Here is a 25048-nt window from a genome sequence, read left to right as displayed (position 1 = left end):
TGGAGCCGTTATTCATTGACTCCAATGAATAGCAGCGCCAATTACGGCCGTAATGGACGCGGCGTTCAAGCGCCTGCACATGCCGGTACGGCTGAAATTACGGGGATGTTTTCAGGCTGAAACATCCCCGTAATTTCAGCCGTAACGGACGCCCTCGTGTGAACATACCCTTAAGGGCTAGTTCACACAGTGTTTTTTTACATGTTTTTTGACGCGGAATCCGCATTGGAAAACGTGCCAAAAAAGAAGGGACATGCCCAATCTTCGAGCGTTCACACCTCTGACCTCCCATTGACATCAATGGGAGGCAGAGAAAGCGTATTTTGCGGCATTTTATGCCCGCAGCGCTCAATGGCCAAACTGAATTTTGAGGCAGATTTTCCTCCTGCAAAAAACTCAGTGTGAACCCAGCCTAATAAATTTGGGGCGTCCGTGCGCCACAAATTGAAATCTATGCCATCTCCGCTATAATTTATGCCAATCTCTGTAAATTTGTCGGTCTGTGCGTAAACCCCTTCGCCTCCCAATAAGCTCCACCCACTTTTACAAAAGTGGGAGGAGTGGCATAAAATCAGAAAAAGGTGCAAATATTTGCACAAAACAGAAATTCCAAAAATTTGTGAATTTGTCTCAAATGACATAATAAATTTCCCCCTTTGTGTTCTAATTTCTCACCATTTTCAAGATCTCTGCTTGCTGTTAGTGAATGAGAACATCTAAAGGCTGAAAGCCCATTCTAACCTAAGTCTTCTCACAGCTAAGGGGTTGTTACAATTGTATCCAATCTAGACAATCCTCTGTGAGCTAAACAGCCTGGACTCCAGACTGATACATTTTACCTGCACTGATACATTGTAACAAACTATCAGAACGGAAAGGTTTGTGCTGCTAATGTGACAGCAAGCAGAGATGTTCATAATGGTGAGGAAGTGAAATACAAAGTATATTAGAAAGTTACAGAACTTTATTAGCACACATAACACCGGACAGCTCCTTTATAGGGAATCTCCTTGTGGGTTTTCGTCCTTCAGACTCCTATAGGAATAATCTCTGTAATCCGGAGCAGGAAATGATTATGATTGATTATTGACTTTGGTGTGAGGAGATCTTGTTTGCTGTGTGTATATTTCATGCCGTATAATTTATTTCAGGACCACCGATGCTGGATAGCGGCACAGAAAAAAGTTACGACTGACTCGTGTAATGACGGGGTAGGGAGACAGACAGCTGAGCCCTAATCTACCCGCCACTCAGTCCCTGCCTACTTGCAACGGCCCGTCCTAGGCAACGGCGTACAACTGGGCGACGGTCCCTACACTCAATAAGTGCACGAGAGACAAGGGTACACAGAAGCTAGGGGAAATGGGGCAGTTGCCCACGGCAACACAGTGAGCAACAAGAGTAGTGAACGAGCCGAGTCAAACCAGGAGTGTACGAGGTACCAAACGCAGAGCAGGAGAGTAGTCAGTAAAGCCAGGGTCAAAAATGAAGCAAGGTCAATAATCATAGCAGGAGCAGCAGAGCCAGGAAATAGAAAAGAATCACAGGCAAAGGAGGAGCAGGAAATGCAGGTATAAATAGACAGAGGGCGGGAGCTAGCTCCGTCTGGCCAGGCTGTGATAGGCTCTCCCACTCCTCAGCCTCCCAGCCTGACTGGTAGAAGATCGTGTCACTCTCTCAGACTTAGGAGCAGGTGCAGACTGATTACCCAAGGGCATTCTGACACAGAAGCTGTGTCTGGCAGATCCTTTACAACTCGCCATTCTGATTCACAACTTAGACCATCATTGGAGGATAGAGTCATATAAACGTTGCTTATCTTTACTAAGAAGAGATATGACCGGGCAGGTGAAAATTAAATAATTTTATATTGGGCCTAACAGTGGCATGGGGTCGCCCACTAGTCCCGGTTAAAATTGCACCAAGTCCCACAAGTGACTTCAATGTTTCCCTATTGACCGGAAAAGTTACAGGCAACTTAAAACTATTGCACAAATTCTCCATGTTAGAATTCGTGCAACTTTTTTCCCCGTATGGAAACATTGAGGACGCGGTAGAGCCGCCAAACTAATTCTGTTTAAAGGAGAAGTGTGAGTCCACCCTATACCTTATGTGATAATTTATGTAATCCTCCTTCCTCTAAACCAGTGATCCCAAACCTTTTATTTTAACCAAGGGGGGGGGGGGGAACCCATTATGTTACCCCATAGAAGAATACTGTGATAACTTCCTTCCCTTCTCCCGTACCAAGCGACTTTGATCAGGCTGAGTCCATTTTTCCATCCCTATCGGTAAACAGAAACATTGCTGACGCGCCGTGAAGACGCATACAAGTCACGTGAGAAGAACCGGTGTGCGACTAGTCTACGACTTCATGTCACGTTGAAATCCCACAACTATATTAGGGTGCAATTTGGTTGTTAGTCGCATGCGATTTAGGATTTTCTACATGAATTGAAAAAAAACAAAAAACGCTGACATGTCGCAAATAAGATGAGTGTAGTACCGCAACCACATTCAAAAGCATTACTTGTGATGTCGCGATGTCAACTCCTTATCACGCGACCGAACCCCAATAAAAAATCACAGCTGAAATCGGAATATTTTGCTTTTGGAAAACTCCTCTACTTTTCTCTTGCTGAAATTTTGATAAATCTCCCCCAATATGTATACTTTATTATGCATAAAAATGTAAAAAAAATTCTTTGTCTACAAAAATTCCAGTAAATTTTCCTCCCAAAAATATCCACAAATGAACTGTGCAAAAACAAACACTTTGTATCATTTGGACATATTTGTAGCAAATTTCAATTGAATGGCTACAATTTGTTTTTGAATAAAAAATGTCAAAAGTAAAAACAAAATAACAACTAACGGTTCTAGAAAATCCTATTTGCCTGATAAATGTAAATTCTCGACTTCACGGTCAAGTGCCGATGATGAAAATAAATATTTGATATCCTCATTTGAATAAAATTGACTTTGAAGTGTCGCTTCCATCGGACACGGCGAACGTTAAACCATAAATAATTCACGTTACGGCTCCGTCATCCGAGTGGAACCGGTCACAAAGCTTCAGCTAAGTGGAAAGTGACAATGGTGTAATTAAATCCATCTGCTCCCTGCCTGACTGCCATCCAGACGATGAACGGTTAACAAGCTGCAGTAACAAGCGGCCTCCTCTCCATTCATTTCAGACGTTGCCTTGCGTGGTGACGGAGGAGCCATCTCTCTCCCAGCATCTCTCCTCCTCCGACCCCCACCCCATCATCATCATCAGCAGCAGTATTTGGGATGCAGATACCAGGGTGGGTGGGACCACTTCCTGCAGAGATCTTGCCTTCTGATTGTGGCAGGGTCTTACTACCAGGATTGCGAAGGAAACACCACACACGCTCCGGTGGTGGGTGTGGAAGGATGTCCACCAGGATTGACTTGAGCTTCTGCATCATCATGCCATAGAGACACTTGCAGAAAGTGTTCCATGACCGAGCAGAGAGGAGGAGGTCCTGGATCTTCATAATCCAGTGCTCGTTTGGCAGAGGGGTCCTTGCAGGGACAATAGTACGAGGGAAAGGCGGTGAAAGGGCAAGAAGAGGTTTTATCTGCACCATGCCTTAGGGGAAAAAAAAATCCAAAAACATATCTCTGGGAGTTGTCACATCTCGTGAGAATCATACTCTCCACCCTCGGCTGTGCAATCTTCTGGAAGTAGATCATCAGGATTGCAGGTTGCACCTGAGTAAACGGTTACTATTTCTGCGTCTAAGGTGGGTGGAGGGGAGAACCGAGTGTCCTCATTGTAGCAACACCTTTTTCTAGTTTGCGAAAGGCTCCCTACGACTTTCAGGGTGGAGACTATGGCATGGCCCTGTATTACCAGGGCGTGCTGCATAGCCCGTTTCTGGAACCAATTTGATAAGGGGGATATTTCGGTCCCGTTGGTCTTCTCCAAGTATTCCGAGGTCACCGATGGAGGTCAGCAACATCATGCTCATCTTCTACAGCCTCAAGCCCGTCCTAGTTCTGCTTCCATTGAGGTTCAGCCTGCCCAAGTAGAGGCAGACCATGGAGCTGGGTCTACCAGAGACTTAAACCACCAACCTGGGACCGGTCAAAGCATGGAGTCATCAGGTTCGGTCATGCGTCAGGATTATAAACACTGGAATGTAAAGCCAGAGGTCAGCTGCAAACCCAAGAGTGACTACCAACCAACTGAATGCCGTTTTGAAAGCAAGACACAGTACCAGAAAGATTACAAAGCTTGGCCCATTCCTCGTCGTGGGGACCATCCATGGATTCCAAAGCCCTCACAAGGCCTCACTGCCCCTACAGCCTCAAGTGCTGCCAAAATGAAGAAAACACCAGTAGCCTTACCGGAGAAAACGGCAGAGGAACCACCTAAGGTGGAGCCTACAGAATTAGTGGTTCCCAAAGTCAAGACATCTGTTACCTTTAGCAGTGTGGCGGATATAGAGTCCACTCATAAAGATGGTCAAGAAAAGAAAAACAGTGAAAAATCTCCATCTACAAGATGGTCCATGGAAGGCCTTAGACCAAGAGATGCAGCGGATATACTCAACAGACAGATTAAAGAGGAAGGAGGGGGATCTTCATACAGGTCAGAAAAGTTTCTATACAATTCATGTATCATTGAACTCAACTTTTTGTATCTCAGGGGCACACAACAAAGTCCAATAGCAAGAACCAATTATAACTTCTCATACATAATATCACCAGGAAGAACCAATCAGAGAGTAGCTAGAATCAGTCAAGCCTGTAAATGTAAACATCTGGTTGGTTGGTTGGTTGGTTGGTTGGTTGGTTGGTTGGTTGGTAGTAGAGTTGCTATAGAAAGTGCTTGACTCCAGTTGAGGAAAAAAATTTGAAACATTTTTTGACTTCGATTAAATATTTTTTTTTTTTTTTACACAAAGTTTCTAAAAATATAAAATTATCTTAATAAATTGTTCTATTTTTTTGTTTTGCTATGCAAAAAATTGACGGCTATTACCCTATGTATCTACTGTGACTATTAAAAAAATTCAAGGTATCATCTAATATTTTAAGGCTCTAATTGACAGATTTTTTTTATATTTCTTTATTATTTATTGTATTGTTTTAATTTTTAATTTTGTTCATTCTTTCTTTATTATTTATTTTGTTATTTATAAAAAAAAAAAGTTATTATTATTTTAACTTATTATTTATTTGGAGTACCTACTTTTTGCAATCTACAAATTTTACTTTTGTTGTACAAAAAAAAAGTAAAAAATCAAACCATATATAAAATCCCCCAAAAATCAAAAAGAATATACGTATATTATATTTTATGATGTAATATCACAGTATTTAATTTAGATTTACTTTTTTCCAGTATTTATTTAATACTTATTTAAAAATATTATTTATTTTCTAATTTTTATTATTTATTTTATTATTTATTCCTTAGACATATATTATTTTTATTTTTTTATTTTTTATTTATTTATTTGTAGTGGCTACTTTTCAAATCTACTGCATTACTTTTTTTTTAGCTGCACAAAATAATAATGTAATATATTATAATCCCTCAAAAATGTAATAGAATTGTCAGAAAGAAAATGATTTCTTTGTGACCGGTCTACACACTAGGGAATATTTACTAACGCATCGTAAACATGTCATGAGGACTCCATGGCAACCAATCAGCCATCAGGATTGTGGAGCTACTCCTTGAAAACAATACAATCAGCTGCTCATTGTTGATGTGTCATTATTTTCCCACAAATAATTTATTTCGATTTATAAAATGTTTGTAATTCTGCAAAATTGTAATAGTTTTCTATTAAATATTAACGTGAATAAATATTACCATGAATTATATAATGAAGTGGTAAATATTAATTCAAATGGATTAACTTCATTATTTGAGTTTACAAAAATTTTGACAAATATTTTGTATCAAATTTTGGTACATTTTTTTATTTTTTTGCAAAAAATGGCAAATGCCAAAGAATGAATACAATTAATTGAATTTCTGTACAATCTAAAAATGGAATAAGATGAAAATAAGGTTAAGATCACCCGATTCTGCATGAATCAATGCTCACAATAAATGGGCGTAAAGACGATGACAGAGAATTGTGGAAATGTCAAACCCTGACAATTAAGATTTTCATTAAAAAAAAGGCAAAAATACTACTTGAGCTTGGAAAATGAGGTCTAAATGTAGCGTTGACTGTATATTCGCAATATCATAGAGATGTGATGGGCACTGTCCACAAACTATGGTGCTGAAATCAACCCTACTGGTTGTGAGGAGTATTGCAAAGAAGAGAATACCATTTCCTACACAGACAATATAATCGGTTGTTATACATAGATATGTGTAATAGATATGGTGTTGGGTATTACAATTTTTTGTAGTTTGCTGGTGGGGGTCTTTAGAGGGTTGGCATGGGCTATGCAATGGTAGCTATAATGAAAATATTGAATCGGCTTTATCATCCTCCCAACCAGATTCATGTAGACAAATGCTGCACCCTTCACACGAGAGATGCGCCTCTTGCAGTCTTCAGCCTTCCAGTGATTGGTGCATATGCCAGATGTGGTGTACCTGGCCATTGAGGGTTAAATGCATTGAACTCCCCCCTTCCTCGCTCCCACTCCCTCCTTTGATGTTACATTTTAGGTACTGCATAGTGGAGATCTTTTGCCAGCATTAAATTCTCCTCCCCCTCTCTTCTCACTCTTCTTTTCCTTGGCATCTGGGGATGCAGAGAGCGAGGTGGGTGGGGTCCTTCCTTTAAGAGATGTTTGCCGGATTTCTTCTTCTTCCGACTATGGCTGGAGGTCACTGGATGCAAAATTAAAATAATCAAAAGGGAAGAGACATGAGAGGACCCCTAGAATCATCTACTTGCAATTCGACCACAGACCTCCGTAGATCCATGGAAGCCATTTAGGAGGACGGAAAAAAAAATCTATTTGCACTTGCAAGGGATCTACAGGACCAGAATTTTTTTTCATTTTTTCCAAGACCAGGAATTTTGGCTTCCTCGTTTTTTTTAACCAGTATTAGATATATCTGCTGTTTCTTCACCTAAGGAGCAATAATTGGGAAAAATTAAAAAGACGAAGCTACTCAACTAGAAGATAGAGATCCTGAAGGTTGTCAAAAATGGCATGGCCTTGTGTTACTCGGGCATGTTGCATTGCTCGTTTTGGGAATAAACAAGACAAAGGGGACATTGCAGTCCCTTTAATGTTTTCAAAATATTCCGAAGTGACAGATGGACCTCATCTGAGCCAGCAACCACGCCCTGGGTCTGCTGCCATAGAAACCCAGCCACCGCTGGCAGATCCCTACTATGGAGGCCAGTCTAGGTCATCCAGGGACTACTCTAGAAGATTGGAGTCAACCAGGGGATCCGTCATGAGACAGGATTTCAAGCCCTGGAAGGCAAATCCCGAGCAAAGCTGCAAACCAAGGAGTGAATATCTGCCCTCTGAAGCTCCTCTAGAAAGAGAGACCCAATACAAGAAAGATTATAGGTCATGGCCAATCCCTCGCCAAAGCGATCACCCTTGGATTCCGAAACCCATCCAAGGTCCGATTTTCATCCCTCCTGTTGAGGATAGAAAGAAGAAAGATGTAATGGGTTCTATTTTACCACCTGTGGACAAGAGGATAGTTGATGCGGACATAGCGGGCAGGGTAGCAATCGCGTATAACGTGACCCCTGAGATTTTGGTATCTGTAGTGCAGGAAAGTAAAATCATCCAGCATCGGGAAAAGTTGACCATTGCCAACCCAACATCCAAGGAGACAGCAAGCCCACTTCAAAGTCAAGGAATTGAGGACATCGGAGCCAGGTCCTCATACAGGTCAGAATAAGGTTCTTCTTTTTATAGGGTGAAGGGAATGAGGGGGTCAATGCTATGAGGGGGTCAATTTTCCCATAAAAAGTTGTTCAATCACAGCAAAAATCAGAACGAAGGTTTAATTGCATTGTCCCACATAGGAAATTCTATTATTTGAGTGAGGAGGACATTTTTGCTCCATTTTAAGGCAAATCCGCCCATGCCGTATAGGGTTTAGGCTGTTTTTGGATCAATAAGGGTAAACTCCGAGGGTTACTTTTTTTTTTTTTAATGTTATGAGTAATGAAACTCATTTTAATTGGTCATAATTGGTTGTATTGACTCCATTAACGCACCAGTCGTCACTGGTCAGAGTTGGCGGCATCAGTATACTTCTCATACAGATGTCTAGGGTATCGAACATTGTGTTTTATGTCTTGTGAACAATTTTTTTTTGTGTTTCGCTACCAAAAACACCAATGTTTGTTATAATTGATGTCGAATTTGAAGTCATGGATTCATGGTGTAAGAAACTTCTAGTGAAAACTGGTTTCCCGTTGGTAATATTAATGAGGGAGTCCTACAGACGGAGTATTGGTCCGAATGCTTGACTCACAGCTTAAAAAAGGTTTTCCAAAAATGTGAGATTTTTTGATTGATATATGATTATGTTTAATGTATAAAAAAATATTCACCCATAAAAATTCTTCAACATTTTCCCCTTGCAGAAACCATAGTCATCCATCAGGACATTATCTACTATGGTCATGTGACCTTATCACATGACCACACCATCCAATAGCTCTGGCACAATGGATGACAATGATCCACATCCATTGGGTTTCTACAGGGGAGGTAAAGCAGGGGACCAGGGAACAAATTTTTAAAAAAATATATAACCGGGTGTTCCAATTTTATACATACAACGCAATTATGTATTAATCTTCGAATCCTAGGAAGCCCCTTTAAGAATGTGAAGAGCCTTCGTAATTGAATGGTATAATATTCCTTGAACCATTATACTACCCCCTCCCCCACACAGGAGTGAAGGAGAACAGAGAGCCCCTGGCCCAGGAGGAAGACACGCCCACACTAGGGGCAGATCGGAGATTCTGCCTGCTGAAAAGCATCATGATCCTGATTTTTGGGACAATAAAATAGGCATGTAGGGGCAATTTTCATTAAAATCTTCATAATGCTGCATTTATAAACCGATGCTGATGTCATCACTGCGTAATATGATGTAAGCGGAGCTGTCCCTTTAACTTCCCGGCCGATACCGTCACACCTATTATCAATACACATCTCATTAAGGACTATGGGAAAAAAAACAGACTTCATGGATTAATGGAGGTTCATCTCTGTTGTTATGTTCCTTGGAAAACTACACCAAGATAGTTACCATGGCAACAGCCAATCAGCATTTGTCTCGCCAATTATCATTCTACGCTCAATTCCTGTAACTGTTTAGGAAGAAGAATTGTGGAAAGATGGAAGATAGATAGATAGATAGATAGATAGATAGATAGATAGATAGATAGATAGATAGATAGATAGATAGATAGATAGATAGATAGATAGATAGATAGATAGATAGATAGATAGATAGATAGATAGATATGAGATAGATAGATAGATATGAGATAGATAGATAGATAGATAGATAGATAGATAGATAGATGATAGATATGAGATAGATAGATAGATAGATAGATAGATAGATAGATAGATAGATAGATAGATAGATATGAGATAGATAGATAGATAGATAGATAGATAGATAGATAGATAGATATGAGATAGATAGATAGATATGAGATAGATAGATAGATAGATAGATAGATAGATAGATAGATAGATAGATAGATAGATAGATAGATAGATAGATAGATAATAGATAGATAGATAGATAGATAGATAGATAGATAGATAGATAGATAGATAGATAGATATGAGATAGATAGATAGATAGATAGATAGATAGATAGATAGATAGATAGATAGATAGATATGAGATAGATAGATAGATAGATAGATAGATAGATAGATAGATAGATAGATAGATAGATAGATAGGAGATAGAGAGATAGATGGATAGATTAGATAGATAGATATGAGATAGATAGATAGATAGATAGATAGATAGATAGATAGATAGATAGATAGATAGATAGATAGATAGATAGATAGATAGATAGATAGATAGATAGATAGATGATAGATAGATAGGGGTCCCCATTCAGGATGCTCATCTCTTGGTCAGAGTGGAGAGCGTCCCTCTCTCTCTCTCTCTCTCTGGAGGACCTGTCCTGTATTACACAGACAACACATTGACTTGAATGAGTGTAATACTTTATCTCCCCTGTGGCGGCACTGCATGGAAACTGAACCATCAATCCCTCATAGATTACATTCAATCACTGAGGGTCCAAGATGTAGGACCAGTTGTGACCAACTTCTTGTCAGGAGTCCTCTGCTTGTATCGCTGGTTCACCAACGTATGTCACCTAATTAAAGGGGGTTTCCTACCCCTACAAATACATTTAATCTACTACTGACCTCCAAATAAACAAATTGCAATATACTGTTTAAATTTGGCGCCGTTCCCAATGCCACTGGCACCAGGGTCCCCTCCCGCGTCTTGTTTTCATTGAGGGCGACGGATGGATGCAGAGGGGATTTCACTAAGGACAAGAGGCTGAGAACTCGTCCTGATCATGTCCAGCTGATCCAGCTGCGGGGATCCTCACAAGGGTGAGGCCGCGCATATTCATATGCAGCCCACGCTGCAGACCGAAAAGTGCGCCATCTTGCAATTTTAACGCGAAACGGTCCAGACTTGAAATGCGTGTTTATGTCCATATGTTTTTTTTTTTAGTAACAAAGCTGCGGTTTTCGGCCAATGAGCTACTGTAACCTCATCTAAAAAAAAAACTGATACACTGTAACGAGCCCTGCAGCAGAAAACGATCAAAATGGGTTTTCAGCTTCTAAATGTAAACAGGAATGCTTCCACTCACTGACAGCAAGAAGAGATATTTTGAATTAAAGAGAAACAGACGCTTTAAAGAAGCCATTAGACATTACACCCAGATACACACCCTCTGAGAATGTTGCAATGAACAATGAGGGTCACAAATCGGACATTTCGAGAGACCCCCAAGGGATTGTGCCCGCTCAGGACAGCAGTCACACCGACCAAATCTATTGTCTACATATAGATTCTTGTTATCTACTGTGAAAGTCCAATAATCCAACATGCTGGGGACCACCGAGGTGCCGGACTATCAGATTTTCCGGAATATTGGAGATTAGTTACTAAGGATGATGCAGTCTTGGTCTCCGATTCTGCTTTCTATCTCCTACTGCCAATGATGTGCTGCTGATGCTACACTGATGCCAATGTTGTTGGCACAGGCAGCATGGCAGTGGCAGCAGTGTCACTGCTGGGCAGCATACGCATAGAGTCTACATCACCAGCGCCAACAAATGAGTGGTCATGGGATACAATAGGGCATGAAAAAACAGCGAAGTGACATCACCCACAACTTTTATGCAATTTTTGCCCAGTGCCGGATTACCAGGAATACCGGATTACTGGATGTCAGATTATAAAACATTAACTGTAAATACACACATAGATGAAAATATTTGGAGGCAACTGGGCAAAACATTGTAATGGGGGACATGAGTTTTTGGGGGTTTTTTTGGAACGAAGGGAGACTAAGGGCAAGTTCACACAGAGTTTTTTGGCACTGTTTTTGACACGGAAACCGCGCCAAAAACTGCCAAAATCTGAAAAAACTTGTGGGTAAAAAAAGCGACAAGCTCTTTCTTCCCACGGTTCCATCTCTGACCTCCCATTGAAATCAATGGGAGGCAGAGAAAGCATTTTACGCAGGGTTATTTGCCCACAGCGATCAATGGCCGCGGCCGAAAAACACGGCCAAAAAACACAGCAAAAAACACGGCAAAGAAAGTGCAGGCAAGTCAAAATCTGCCTCAAAATTCCTGAAGGAATTTTTCTGCCTGCAAAGAACAAACTGTGAACAGGGCCTAAAAACTCTGCAATATCAGGATACAAGGGAAAGAAGAAAATGATACAACTATAGTACTAAAACATTACAAAGAGCAGAACAAGCGCAACCGTCATTCAAAAATGACCATAAAGTGCACAAATAGCGCCCAAATAATGCCACCTTATAATGCCACTTACAATACTCAAAAACAGAGCTACAGTATATAGTGCCCAAATAATACCACCATACAGTGCCTAAAATAATTCCACTACACTACAATACCCAAATGACACATAGTGCCTAAATAATAATGCTATATAGTGCCCAAATAATACCACCATACAGTAAAGGATTTACCAGACACAGCTTCTGTGTCGACGCCCGTGATTAATCAGTCTGCATCTGCTCCTAGGTCTGATAGAGTGACTCGATCTGCTACCACTCAGGCTGGTAGGCTGAGGAGTGGGAGAACCTATCACAGCCTGGCCAGACGGAGCTAGCTCCCGCCCTCTGTCTTTTGTATACCTTAATTTCCTGCTTTTCCTTTGCCTGTGATTCTCTCTTGTTTCCTGGCTCTGCTGTTCCTGCCAGTATTATTGACCTCTGCTTCAATTTAACCCTGGCTTTACTGACTACTCTCCTGCTCTGCTTTTGGTACCTCGTACACTCCTGGTTTGACTCGGCTCGTTCACTACGCTTGTTGCTCACGGTGTTGTCGTGGGCAACTGCCCCATTTCCCTTAGCTTCTGTGTACCCTCGTCTGTTTGTCTGTCGTGCACATATTGAGCGTAGGGACCGTTGCCCAGTTGTACGCCGTCGCCTAGGACGGGCCGTGCAAGTAGGCAGGGACTGAGTGGCGGGTAGATTAGGGCTCACCTGTCTGTCTCCCTACCCCGACATTACATAATAACAGGCCCATATACTTTTCTACCCTGGTTCCCACACTACTATGGACACCCTTGAGGCCCTGGCTCAGCAAATGCAGGGTCTCTCCCTACAGGTCCAAGCCCTGGCTCAGAGGTTATGCCTCCCTCCTGAAACGCTGCTCCCCGTCCTTGGCTACCTCGAGGAAACCTCCGGTCCCTGTTCTCACCCCTGAAGGGGTAGAATTCTAGGTGGCCAAGATTGTGGATAGCAGGGTGGTCCAAGGTTCCCTCCAGTACCTGGTCCATTGGAGAGGATACGGGCCTGAGGAGAGGACTTGGGTACCCGCCCGGGATGTTGACGCTGGGGTATTGCTCAGGAGGTTCCATCTTCGGTTCCCCAATAAGCCAGGTCCACCTAGGAAGGATCCAGTGGCCCCTCATAAAATGGGGGTACTGTAAAGGATCTGCCAGACACAGCTTGTGTGTCGACGCCCGTGGTTAATCAGTCTGCATCTGCGCCTAGGTCTGATAGAGGGACTCGATCTGCTACCACTCAGGCTGGTAGGCTGAGGAGTGGGTGAACCTATCACAGCCTGGCCACACGGAGCTAGCTCCCGCCCTCGGTCTATTTATACCTTCATTTCCTGCTTTTCCTTTGCCTGTGATTCTGTCTGGTTTCCTGGCTCTGCTGTTCCTGCCAGTACTATTGACCTCTGCTTCAATTTGACCCTGGCTTTACTGACTACTCTCCTACTCTACGTTTGGTACCTCGTACACTCCTGGTTTGACTCGGCTCGTTCACTACTCTTGTAGCTCACGGTGTTGCCATGGGAAACTGCCCCATTTCCCTTAGCTTCTGTGTACCCTCGTCTATTTGTCTGTCGTGCACTTATTGAGCATAGGGACCGTCGCCCAGTTGTACCCCGTTGCCTAGGACGGGCCGTGCAAGTAGGCAGGGACTGAGTGGCGGGTAGATTAGGGCTCACCTGTCTGTCTCCCTACCCCGACATTACACATACAGTGCCTAAAATAATGCCACTACAATACCCAAATAACACATAGTGCCTAAATAATAATGCTATATAGTGCCCAAATAATACCACCATACAGTGCCTAAAATAATTTCACTACAATACCCAAATAACACAGTGCCTAAATAATAATGCTATATAGTGCCCAAATAATACCACCATACAGTGCCTAAAATAATGCCACTACAATACCCAAATAACCCATAGTGCCTAAATAATAATGCTATATAGTGCCAAAATAATACCACCATACACTGCACAAAATAATGCCACTACAATGCCCAAATAACACGTAGTGCCTAAATAATAATGCTATATAGTGCCCAACTAATACCACCATACAGTGCCTAAAATAATGCCACTACAAACCCCAAATAACAGAACTATAGTATATAGTGCCTAAATAATGCTATGTAGTGCCCAAATAATACCACCATACAGTGCCTAAAATAATGCCACTACAATAGCCAAATAACACACAGTGCCTAAATAATAATGCTATATAGTGCCCAAATAATGCCACCATATAGTGCCTAAAAAATGCCAGTACAATGCCCAAATAACAGAGCTACAGTACATATTACCTAAATGATAATTCTATAAAGTGGCCTAATAATGCCACCATACAGTGCATACAATAATGCCACTACAATAGTTGAATGACAGAGCTACAGGACAAAGTCCCTAATTAATAATGCTATATAGTGCCCAAATAATACCACCATACAGTGCATAAAATAATGCCACTACAATGCCCAAATAATAATACCATCCAGTGCCCTAATAATACCGCCATATACTGCCTAAATGACAGCACTACACACTGTCCAGGAGAAAGGTAGACACACCCTGAGGGGTAGCAGGTCCAAAATGTCAGAAGGCCTAATGGCATTTGCCCCTTTTGCCCCCTATAAGCAAACATAGACAGGGCAGGCGGTTGCACAGGCTGCTTTAGCTACCCTTGCTGAAAGGGGCGCCAAAGAAGGCCTGGCACCCGGGCCTTTGACCACCACAAATCATAAAATGAATTGTATAGCAGTGTCATTACATTACTTTATGTGTGGAGCTGTTATGTGGTCACTGGATGGTGGTATTATTTGAGCACTATGTGGCGGTATTTACCTGGGCATTGTGGGGCACTGCTGCTTATACTGTATATTATGTTTTCAGTGTACGGTGGTGGCGGCATTGTATAGCATTGTTATTAGGGCAACTGTATTCTGACACCATTGTATGACGCGGTTATTTGGGCTCCATATTGTATGGCGCTTATAATTAGACACAGTATGGTATCATTATTTGTACCCTGTATGCTTTGGGCACCATGTAACGTAAGGCCACCCCTGTACATATACAAAATACACACACTATTGACTATGGGTGTGTTTATTATATAAAGCCATCTATAGGCGACTCAATGACCACCCTAGTCAACGATCGGGCACATATTTATGCCATGATGAGGGCGTGGGCATATGAGGAAGTCAGTGAAGGAAACATAAACGTCTTATATTCACCTCGACAATTTATACTATAGCTTTATACTAAATTTATGAGCAGACTGACATTGAGCAGAAGCATTTGGAAATTTTTGGATGTCATTTTTTGTACAATTTTTGTGATTTTTTTTTTAATGTTTGCCCATGATGGCGGTGAGGGTAGCCAGTGCTGCAGACGCCGGGTCTATACCGAGAGGTGGGGCCTCAAGAACAAAGGAGCCAGAGAGAAGGGGGGGGGGATAAGATGCGGGGAGACAGAGATGGCGGAAGACGCATAGAGGGATCCGGCTGCTGCCGAGCGCTGTGACAGATATTTAGAGCGTAGCTGGAGGCTGTCACTGCTTCACTTTGGTTCATATGCCGGAGATGTCATATGGAGGGTGCGCAGACATCAGAGCCTATTAGAGGGGATTTGTAGGATTTATGGGGAAGGGATGGGATGAAGCATAATATTCTAGTAATGTTTTTCTTCAATTATAATTGGCCGGGTGTCCATCACTTACTGCAGCCATTATAGTACCCATCCAGCTTTCCCCTACCCCCTCTCTCTACTTCTTTGCTTGTGTATGTGTCAGTCTTCACTGTAGTTCTGGTATTCTATTCTTGATCCAGGAAGCGCAGAATGAACATAGCGGCTGCAGTGATGTATACACTAGAACATTGATAAAGACAAATATTATTAAGAGCATTTCCCCCTTAAATAAAACATTTTTAAGCAGTAAAAGATACTGAGTGATAACTACTAATGGCAGCTGTTGCTTTGGGTTGTCATGCAGCTTTCTAAAGACCCTGAACGGCATAGAAGTCTGCATTGTTGTGCAAAGGTACATCTTTCTCTTGCTCGATGTCCCTGCATCTGTGTATGTGTCAGTCCTTACTGCTTTGAATTATGTTCATGGATCAGGAAACTCAGGATAGACAGATCCATAAGTCCCGTCTAGATAGTGGGTGATAGTCAAACCTGTGATTGTCATAGCAAACATGTTGCCTCTGATGCTGCAATCTTATGGGACCCTTAGGCTAGCTCTCTAACAATACAGGCGCTGCAGAACATCTTTAAAAAGGGATTTGTCCATTAGCAATTAAATTGGAATCAGTAGAGTAAAAACTCTACGCACATAGCAGGAACTGGTGAGAATATGAAGGGGGAGGAGTCTGACACACATTTGCTAGCGTGGGAAAATAGGTGTCAAAGACATCACAGCTTTAGTTGCTACAATGTAGAAATCAAACTGTAACAGTAACAAACACTGTGGGATGGGAGTTCTCCTTTAAGGCTAATGATATGGACTCAATTGTAACTGCTGAGGATCATTTCTGAGCCCCCCGGGTCACCTCCCCGCATTCTGCTGATAAACAGTCGAGAAAATTGGGCCTGATAACTGCGAATCACCGCAGCAGTCATTTTACACCCCGCTGTCAGGTAAAGTGTCTACTTGCAATATTGATTTGTGGGGCGAGAGCTGCGGCAAAAGATTCATTGAGATTTCTGCACTGGATTTGTCTGCGGATGTTTTCGCTGCGGAAGGGTGACCGCCACTACAGCTGCCATGACAGCTTCCATATGGCTGTCACTCAGCTTTCCCAGACTTCTCTGTGACCAAACAACCTAGTCATTGAGTGATCTAGAAAAGGGGATGTATCATGAGTTGTCACTCAGCTTTCCTAGGCTCCTGGACGACCAATCCCTCATTTCCTTCTATAATGTGTTGCATAGAGATGTAGTGTTTACTCCATTTTCATTACAAAAACGTCATTATTCAAACATTGGAAACAGTCAGCAAGTTTGGGGATTGATGAAAGTTTTATACTAACACCCAGCATAATTGTGAATGCAGCTCTAGACTTCTTCTGCTAGTTGTTATTGGGAACAGTCAGCAAGCTTGTTGATTGATACAGTTTAGCTAAGCTCTTATTATGCAGGGGGGGGGCAGTTAGTTTTTCCTACATCAGATGATGGTACAAAGAATTGTGTAAATATCACACTTCACATGTTTGATATCATTACACAAGCTGTGATCAGACAGTGAAAATGCAAGGAATGCTGGGAGATTTCAGCTCTAAAGCAGCAGAACAGTGAGTGCAACTCTGAAGTATAATACAGGATGTAACTCCGGATCAGTAATGTAATATATGTACATAGTGACTCCCCCAGCAGAATAGAGAGTGCAGCTCTGGAGTATAATACATCCGTAACTCCAGATAAGTACAGGATAACTAATGTAATGTATGTACACAGTGACTCCTCCAGCAGAATAGAGAGTGCAGCTCTGGAGTATAATACAGGATGTAACTCAGGATCAGTACAGGATAAGTAATGTATGTACACAGTGACTCCAGCAGCAGAATAGTGAGTGCAGCTCTGGAGTATAATACAGGATGTAACTCAGGATCAGTACAATATAAGTAATGTAATGTATGTACACAGTGACTCCACCAGCAGAATAGTGAGTGCAGCTCTGGAGTATAATACAGGCTGTAACTCAGGTACAGTACAGGATAAGTAATGTAATGTATGTACACAGTGACTCCACCAGCAGAATAGTGAGTGCAGCTCTGGAGTATAATACAGGATGTAACTCGGGATCAGTACAGGATAAGTAATGTATTGTAATGTAATGCACACAGTGACTTCACCAGCAGAATAGTGAGTGCAGCTCTGGAGTATAATACAGGATGTAACTCAGGTACAGTACAGGATAAGTAATGTAATGTATGTACACAGTGACTTCACCAGAATAGTGAGTGCACCTCTGGAGTATAATACAGTATGTAACTCAGGATCGGTACAGGATAAGTAATGTATTGTAATGTAATGCACACAGTGACTTCACCAGCAGAATAGTGAGTGCAGCTCTGGAGTATAATACAGGATGTAACTCAGGATCAGTACAGGATAAGTAATGTAATATATGTACATAGTGACTCCACCAGTAGAATAGTGAGTGCAGCTCTGGAGTATAATACAGGATGTAACTCAGGATCAGTACAGGATAAGTAATGTAATGTATCTATACAGTGACTCCAAAGGCAGAATAGTGAGTGCAGCTCTGGAGTATAAAACATGATGTAACTCAGGATCAGTACAAGATAAGTAATGTAATGTATGTACACAGTGACTCCACCAGCAGAATAGTGAGTACAGCTCTGGAGTATAATACCGGATGTAACTCAGGATCAGTACAGGATAAGTAATGTAATGTATCTATACAGTGACTCCAAAGGCAGAATAGTGAGTGCAGCTCTGGAGTATAAAACATGATGTAACTCAGGATCAGTACAAGATAAGTAATGTAATGTATGTACACAGTGACTCCACCAGCAGAATAGTGAGTGCAGCTCTGGAGTATAATACAGGATATAACTCAGGATCAGTACAGGATAAGTAATGTAATGTATGTACACAGTGACTCCACCAGCAGAATAGTGAGTGCAGCTCTGGAGTATAATACAGGATGTAACTCAGGACCAGTATAGGATAAGTAATGTAATGTATGTACACACACAGTGACTCCACCAGCAGAATAGTGAGTGCAGCTCTGGAGTATAATACAGGATATAACTCAGGATCAGTACAGGATAAGTAATGTAATGTATGTACACAGTGACTCAACCAGCAGAATAGTGAGTGCAGCTCTGGAGTATATTTCAAACTGTGACTAAGTACCCATTGGTACCTGCGGAGAGGGGCAGGTAGAGGTGGGGGGAGATCTCCCCTCATAAATAGATGCGCTTTAAAAATGTTCTATCATTGTAACACACGTTGCGTATTTTGCAGCAAAAAATACGCACCAAAACCGCAGCGGTACGCAGGAAATGCGCAGGTAAAAATCTGCACCAGATCGCACGTTTTTAGATGCGTTTTTCAGTGCAGTTTTGATGTGTTTTTTGGCGCGTTTTCACGTTGCGAGTTTTGTTGCGATTTTCCTCTGCACTAAGCAGATAGAATTCACAAGGTGAAACGCAAGATAAATTGACATGCTGCCGATTTTAAAATCCGCACCACAGGTCAATTTCCATCCCGAAAAATACAGCAGCATGTACATGAGATTCCCTGGAATCTCATTGACTATACGCAATACGCATTGTGTGCATTGAGCCTAAAGGGGTTTTGACATTGACATCTATTTCCATAACTCCCATAGACTACAATGGAGAGACTCTAGCACAGGCTTTTTCCTTTCTCGACTGCCGCCGGCTCTTTTAGTTGGCACAACCGGGGTCAAGGGATCTACATTCTCCTGATAGGTGGAAGTTACAAAAATGTAACCATAAACATCGATGGTGGAAACATCCCTTATACCGGCCTATGTATCAGGCACTATAAGATAATAAGATAATATTCTGTGTATTTCTGTATAGTTGCTGAAAATCAATAAACTAGATCCCACCCTAGGTTAATGTGGGCCCTGGGGCACCAGAGTCACAGTGGGCCCCTTGTCAACGCCATCTTCTTAGATTGATTTAGTGCCCACTGTTGCATGTTGATGAGTGGATAGAAGAGCACCATTACCCTGGCGGGCAGGGGTCTCCAGAAACTGGTATCGGATTAGGTGTAAAAAGTTCAAGGGATTTTGAGAATATACAAAATGGAGCAGATTTGACCTTGGCAGAGCCTAAAAATGTCTCCTATAATCTCAGTTTTTGGTCACATTTGAGATAGTCACATCTGAAGCCCCTTTAGACACTATTGATAGAGCGTTCCTATACTCAGGGGTGTACAGTAGGGGGACTTTGGAGATAACTTACTCTTTAAGGCGATTTCGACCTTGAATCAAAGACTCACCAATAAAAATACATGAAATATAAGCCATCGTGTTGTTCTAATACCTCAATTGTCTTCAGCCGTTTCTTAGTTTGGGATACATTTTCCAAAAGTGACAACAGGAAGAACCATCTAGGTAAAGTAGGTGACAACCCCTAGATGAGGTGTCTTGGTTTCCATTTTTTAAGTTTTGGAAAACAGAGAAAGAAGAAACTATTATAACTAAAAAAAAAAAATGGCTGAACAGAATTCCGAAAAGAAAAAAACATTTTATGAGGTTCCCCAGGTTTTGACACTGCTGATCGGTCGGTGGGGATTCTTTTTGGTTGGACCACCATGTATACACATACATTGATGGCCTATCCTAATAGCTGGAAAACCCCTTTAAGACCATCAGGAATGTAACTATAGGGGGTGCAGATGTTTTGTTAAGTACCGAGGCTCTGGAGCCTAATAGGGCCCAAAGGTCTCTCTCCTCCATATGAAAATACCAGTACTATAAATGATGGACTATAGTTAGGGACTCAGATTTGGCATTGGGGCTCAGAAAATTCAAGTTAACCCATAGGTGACAAGAGCTACTTTTCATAATAGCCTTTGATGGAGTTGGACTTAATTGGGAAGAAGTGGTCACGTGATGTGTTGTCGTCACACATATGAAGCATCACAAAGACCTCGGAAGTGAGGGGGACCAGCAACGTGGGACAGTAGTTTCTTGGAGGTGTTTTCGTAACTTTTTTTTTTTATCTCTAGTTCCTTCCGCTTTTAAAAAACATTTTTCAGACCCCTTTAGGGTCCAAGAGCTCAAAGGCTAACATACTGAGCAACCAAGGTTCTGCATATTCCAGGTCCTATCATTATATGTACTGCTCTGCATAGGCTTCCCTTTGTATAATTTTCCATCTGGCATATAGAGAAACCGCTTGACCAAGATGAGGTCTATAGTGTGGTTGGTATTCAACCTGGAGTCAACATCATGACCGTCATCTGGACCAAGATGAGGTCTATATTGTGGTTGGTATTCAACCTGGAGTCAACATCATGACCGTCATCCTCATCTCGAATGGTTTACATATGCTTGAGTATGTAACCATTGAGCCAGTTCCATAATAGTTTGTGAATTTCGAGAGATGAGTGAACCTTCTCGGAATGATCCCAAAAAATCTTGACCAGGTCATTACCAATACCATACTAATACACAATTACCATGAAGACATGAAAATTATTTCTTGACTATCAAATATCAAAAGTCAAGGGATAGCTTCCGACAGCCATTATAGTCAAGTCTTCGATGCCCAGTCAATGTCAAATTTTATTAAGATTTCATTAAGTCTCGTCGCCTTACGTCTCATGAAATTTAAGGTCACTCAACCCATTAGTTAAAGTTGATTCTTTCTCCGGGATTTGAGGTCATTGATGTAATTGAGAAGTCTACACAATGTTATTTTTAGGTCAAGATCGATGAGTAACGGCTTCACGCAGATAGAATTTGGATTCAGGTGACCAATAGGCAAGAAAGTGTAAGAGACCACATATCCCCCTTTGTAGAAGATAGTAGAGAAAATGCAGAACAACAAATCGATCTACCATCCGCCCAAAATTAGAGGAAAATTTTGCTAGGTTTGTGATCCTGTTGTATTAAATATTGTTAAATTTGGTGAATGGAATCACCCATTGTACCACCTATTACCTCGATAGATCAGTGGATCGGCCGAATTCGGCGGCTTGATGAGTTGAGCACTTTTTTAGTGGTACGGTCTACTCATCAAGTTCCAAAAATATTACTCAAAGTTCAACATCATTTAGATGGGTTCAAAGCAGAACTGCACCCTATGGTTCTGGCAGCCAAACACATTTTTTGAGTGGTATATTATTCATGTCTTTAAAATTTCTTTTGGACAAGCCAAGAGTCATATTGTCTCCTAGATTGGTCTATAGGGTTTTATCCATTCCCGGTGTTCACTGGTTATCGGTTCATTGGGAAATGGGTAATGTATGGACACCTTCCAATTGGCAATGACTAAATCTATTCATTGATCTACTTTTTTGCATTGTTGTAAGGGGATTCCACCACATAGATGGAGGTCTGTGAACTTGGACGCCTCCCTGCAAATCCCACGGCATTGAGTAAAGTCCCCATACCCCTTCCGGAAGGTTGGAGATGCCCATAATTTGGAATCTACAACTGCTCTTCAAGCCGTAGAATGACAAACTTTTTTGTCAGTCATGGCTTTTATGATCCGGTTTGTATTTTTTCTACTTGACCAACCCTTCTAGCACATCATGCCAACCCTACTCCAGATATATCCAAATGGAAAGGCCAATCCATAGGGGCCATGTCTATGGATGGACTTGTATATCTTATTTTCCTAAGAGGGTACCTTCAGGGAAATCAGTCAAGAGCCATGATCAGCAAATGAGGAAGGATTCCCGAAAGGAAATCTCCAGATGACCCACTGGCCTAAGATGAGAGACAACTCATAGAATATTATTCTTAAAATGAATGTCCACCCTTGAACACCATTTTGACTTTTGATGCTTTTACGCCACCCCAGCCACCTTTAAAAATGGGTGTAGTTATCAAAGGGGGCGATGCCACCCACAGTCTGCCACATTTACTATCATTTACCTGATACTGTTCAATGTATGAACAGTATTCAGTTAGCTCCTCAGCTCCCTCTAGTGGTGACTGCAGGCAGAGAAAATTTTATCATGTAGCTCTATGACTATGCTGCGGATTTGGAGCTCTGTGTCACAAAAACGGAGCGCTGACCGATATAAAGATATAGTAGGAAATTAGTCAGCACAGAATGTTGGACATAAAAACGACAAAAGGTTTAAAGGTGAACACTCACTTTAAGGTGACCAACAGCTGAAATTAAGTACTCATAATAATAAGAATAAGGAAAATGAAATGAAAAGGGGAAATTTCAACTGAATATCAAAAACCTTGCAAAAGAAGTGCAGAATTATTCATGGAATTACTATGTAATCGGTTCAAAGCTTGCCCACAGCGCTAATCTTAAGGAAGGATAAATGTCAAGATTAGCACTTTATAAATTATTAATCCCAAAGCTTCCTTTCTGTGAGAACATAAGTATCTATTCTAGTGAAGGAGCGCGATGTGATGGATGTGCACTCCCACAAAGGTTTTATAATATCATTAAACAGGGGTTACTAACGTTCCAAGGCATTCACAAAATTAATCTCTGGGCAGTAATCCAATGTAAAGACGGCAAACGGGGTACAAAGGCAAAACCCCTATGGTGGACCCAGCACCTCCATGCTTTACATAGGGGTAGAGAAGCCAGACTCGCAAGGATCCGCTGATCTGCATTAAAAAAAAACACTTTAATAGAGGGGCGGTCCCCTTTCCAGATCTGTCATCTATTAGCCATAGCAGAAAACGGCTGCAAAGAGCGTCTCTCACTCTGGAGGACCCGGCACTGCTATGCATTACATGGACAGCGCATTGTTAAATGAGAACTGTGTAATGCTTAATTCCACCTGTGGTGATGCTGCAGAGCAATTGAACACTTTCTGCCAAGACCCTCTGCAGGTTACAGTTGATCGTGGTGGGTCCCAGCACCGAAACACCATGTGATCAACTTATCATTGAGGGACCATTCTAACAATAATCAATTACATAAAGTGCACAACCCCTTTTGTCCAGGATTAGAAAAGCATGGCTGCTATCTTCCAGAAACAGCGCCACACCTGTCCATGGGTTCTGTTTGGTATTGGAGCTACAAGGAAGTGACTCGGGCTGAGCTGCAATACCACACACAACCTGTGGACAGGAGTGGCGCTGTTTTTGAAAGACTGCAGCCATGTATCAATAATCCTGGACAACCCCTTTAAGGTCTTTGAAAAATTATTCCATTTTCCTTCCCTCAATCTGGTCCTGGTGACAACACATGTGGGTGCAGCATTGGAGGCCATATTTATTTTTCAACCAAGCTTTCCCGGTAACGGATATATGATATAATGGGTTGAATACAATATTTAACTGCTTGGTGGAGGAGGACTTGCCATACTTGTCTTTTATACATGAGTAGCATTGCACATAAGACATCAGACATGACACCTCTGAGATCCATAAACAGCTGCGCTCACTTTTGCCCATTTCCTCCATATAATAATATGAATGTTTTTTTGTCTTCTGCTTCCAGGAATGAGTTCAGACCTTGGACTGATGTGAAACCAGTGAAACCAATAAAGGCCAGACCTCAGTACAGACCTCCGGAGGAGAAAGTGGTGCATGAAACGAGCTACAATTCCACGTTCAAGGGAGAATGCAACCAACCGTCAGCCGGTGACAACAAACTGACGGAGCGTAGGAGGATACGCAGTCTCTATAGTGAACCCCATAAAGAATCCAAGGTGCGAGACGTCATCGCCTGATATCCTTATGTTTTCTTTATTTATTGTCTGTCCATCACCCTACAGTCAGATCTCTGATGGTTAATTACTACAAGGCAGGAGGTGAGGAGCCACCATTGTAACCAGCACCAGACTGGTTAATGCAAGGGCAGATTTATTGAATTCTGGGAAGTATATACCAGGCAGGCAGACATCCTGTCCTATCGAGATTACATAATAATACGACCGAATCGGCCTTAAGTTGGATTGTACCTTGTAAAGTACCTTCCGAGGGTGCCCTTTCCCATATCCCATATGGTGTACTGCCATACAGTGCCATATAAGTGCCATATAGTACGGTGGCCAAACATTAGTGCCATATGTTGGCCAAAAAAACACTTCCATACAGTGGCCTAAATAACAATGCTATACCGTGCTGCTGCCACCACCATACAGTGCAAAAATCATACACAATGCAGTGTAAATACCACCATACAGTGCTCAAATAATACCAACATACAGTGCTCAAATAATACCACCATGCAGTACACAAATAATACCCCCATACAGTGCTCAAATAATACCACCATACAGTGCTCAAATAATACCACCATACAGAGCTCAAGTAATACCGCCATACAGTGCTCAAATAATACCACCA

The 25048-nt window shown here is 41.8% G+C and overlaps 1 protein-coding gene across 2 annotated transcripts in view; it reads left to right on the top strand.

Moving 5' to 3' along the window:
* The first annotated feature begins 3242 nt into the window (after positions 1-3242).
* MAP6 (microtubule associated protein 6) overlaps positions 3243-25048 on the top strand; it is a 34333-nt gene continuing 12527 nt past the window's right edge. The window contains exons 1-2 of one of the 2 annotated variants that reach the window (XM_075851334.1): positions 3243-4621; positions 24198-24408. In XM_075851334.1, the coding sequence (XP_075707449.1) occupies positions 3861-4621; positions 24198-24408 (972 nt within the window). In that variant the 5' untranslated portion in view covers positions 3243-3860. Of the gene's footprint in view, positions 4622-6550; positions 7870-24197; positions 24409-25048 lie in introns of those variants that run through there. The other variant, XM_075851335.1, reaches the window with a different exon arrangement.

The sequence above is a fragment of the Rhinoderma darwinii genome, chromosome 2, assembly GCF_050947455.1.
Source record: "Rhinoderma darwinii isolate aRhiDar2 chromosome 2, aRhiDar2.hap1, whole genome shotgun sequence".
Classification (NCBI taxonomy): Eukaryota; Metazoa; Chordata; class Amphibia; order Anura; family Rhinodermatidae; genus Rhinoderma; species Rhinoderma darwinii.
Note: the sequence above shows the minus strand (reverse complement) of the source record. Positions and strands in the feature narration are given on the sequence as shown.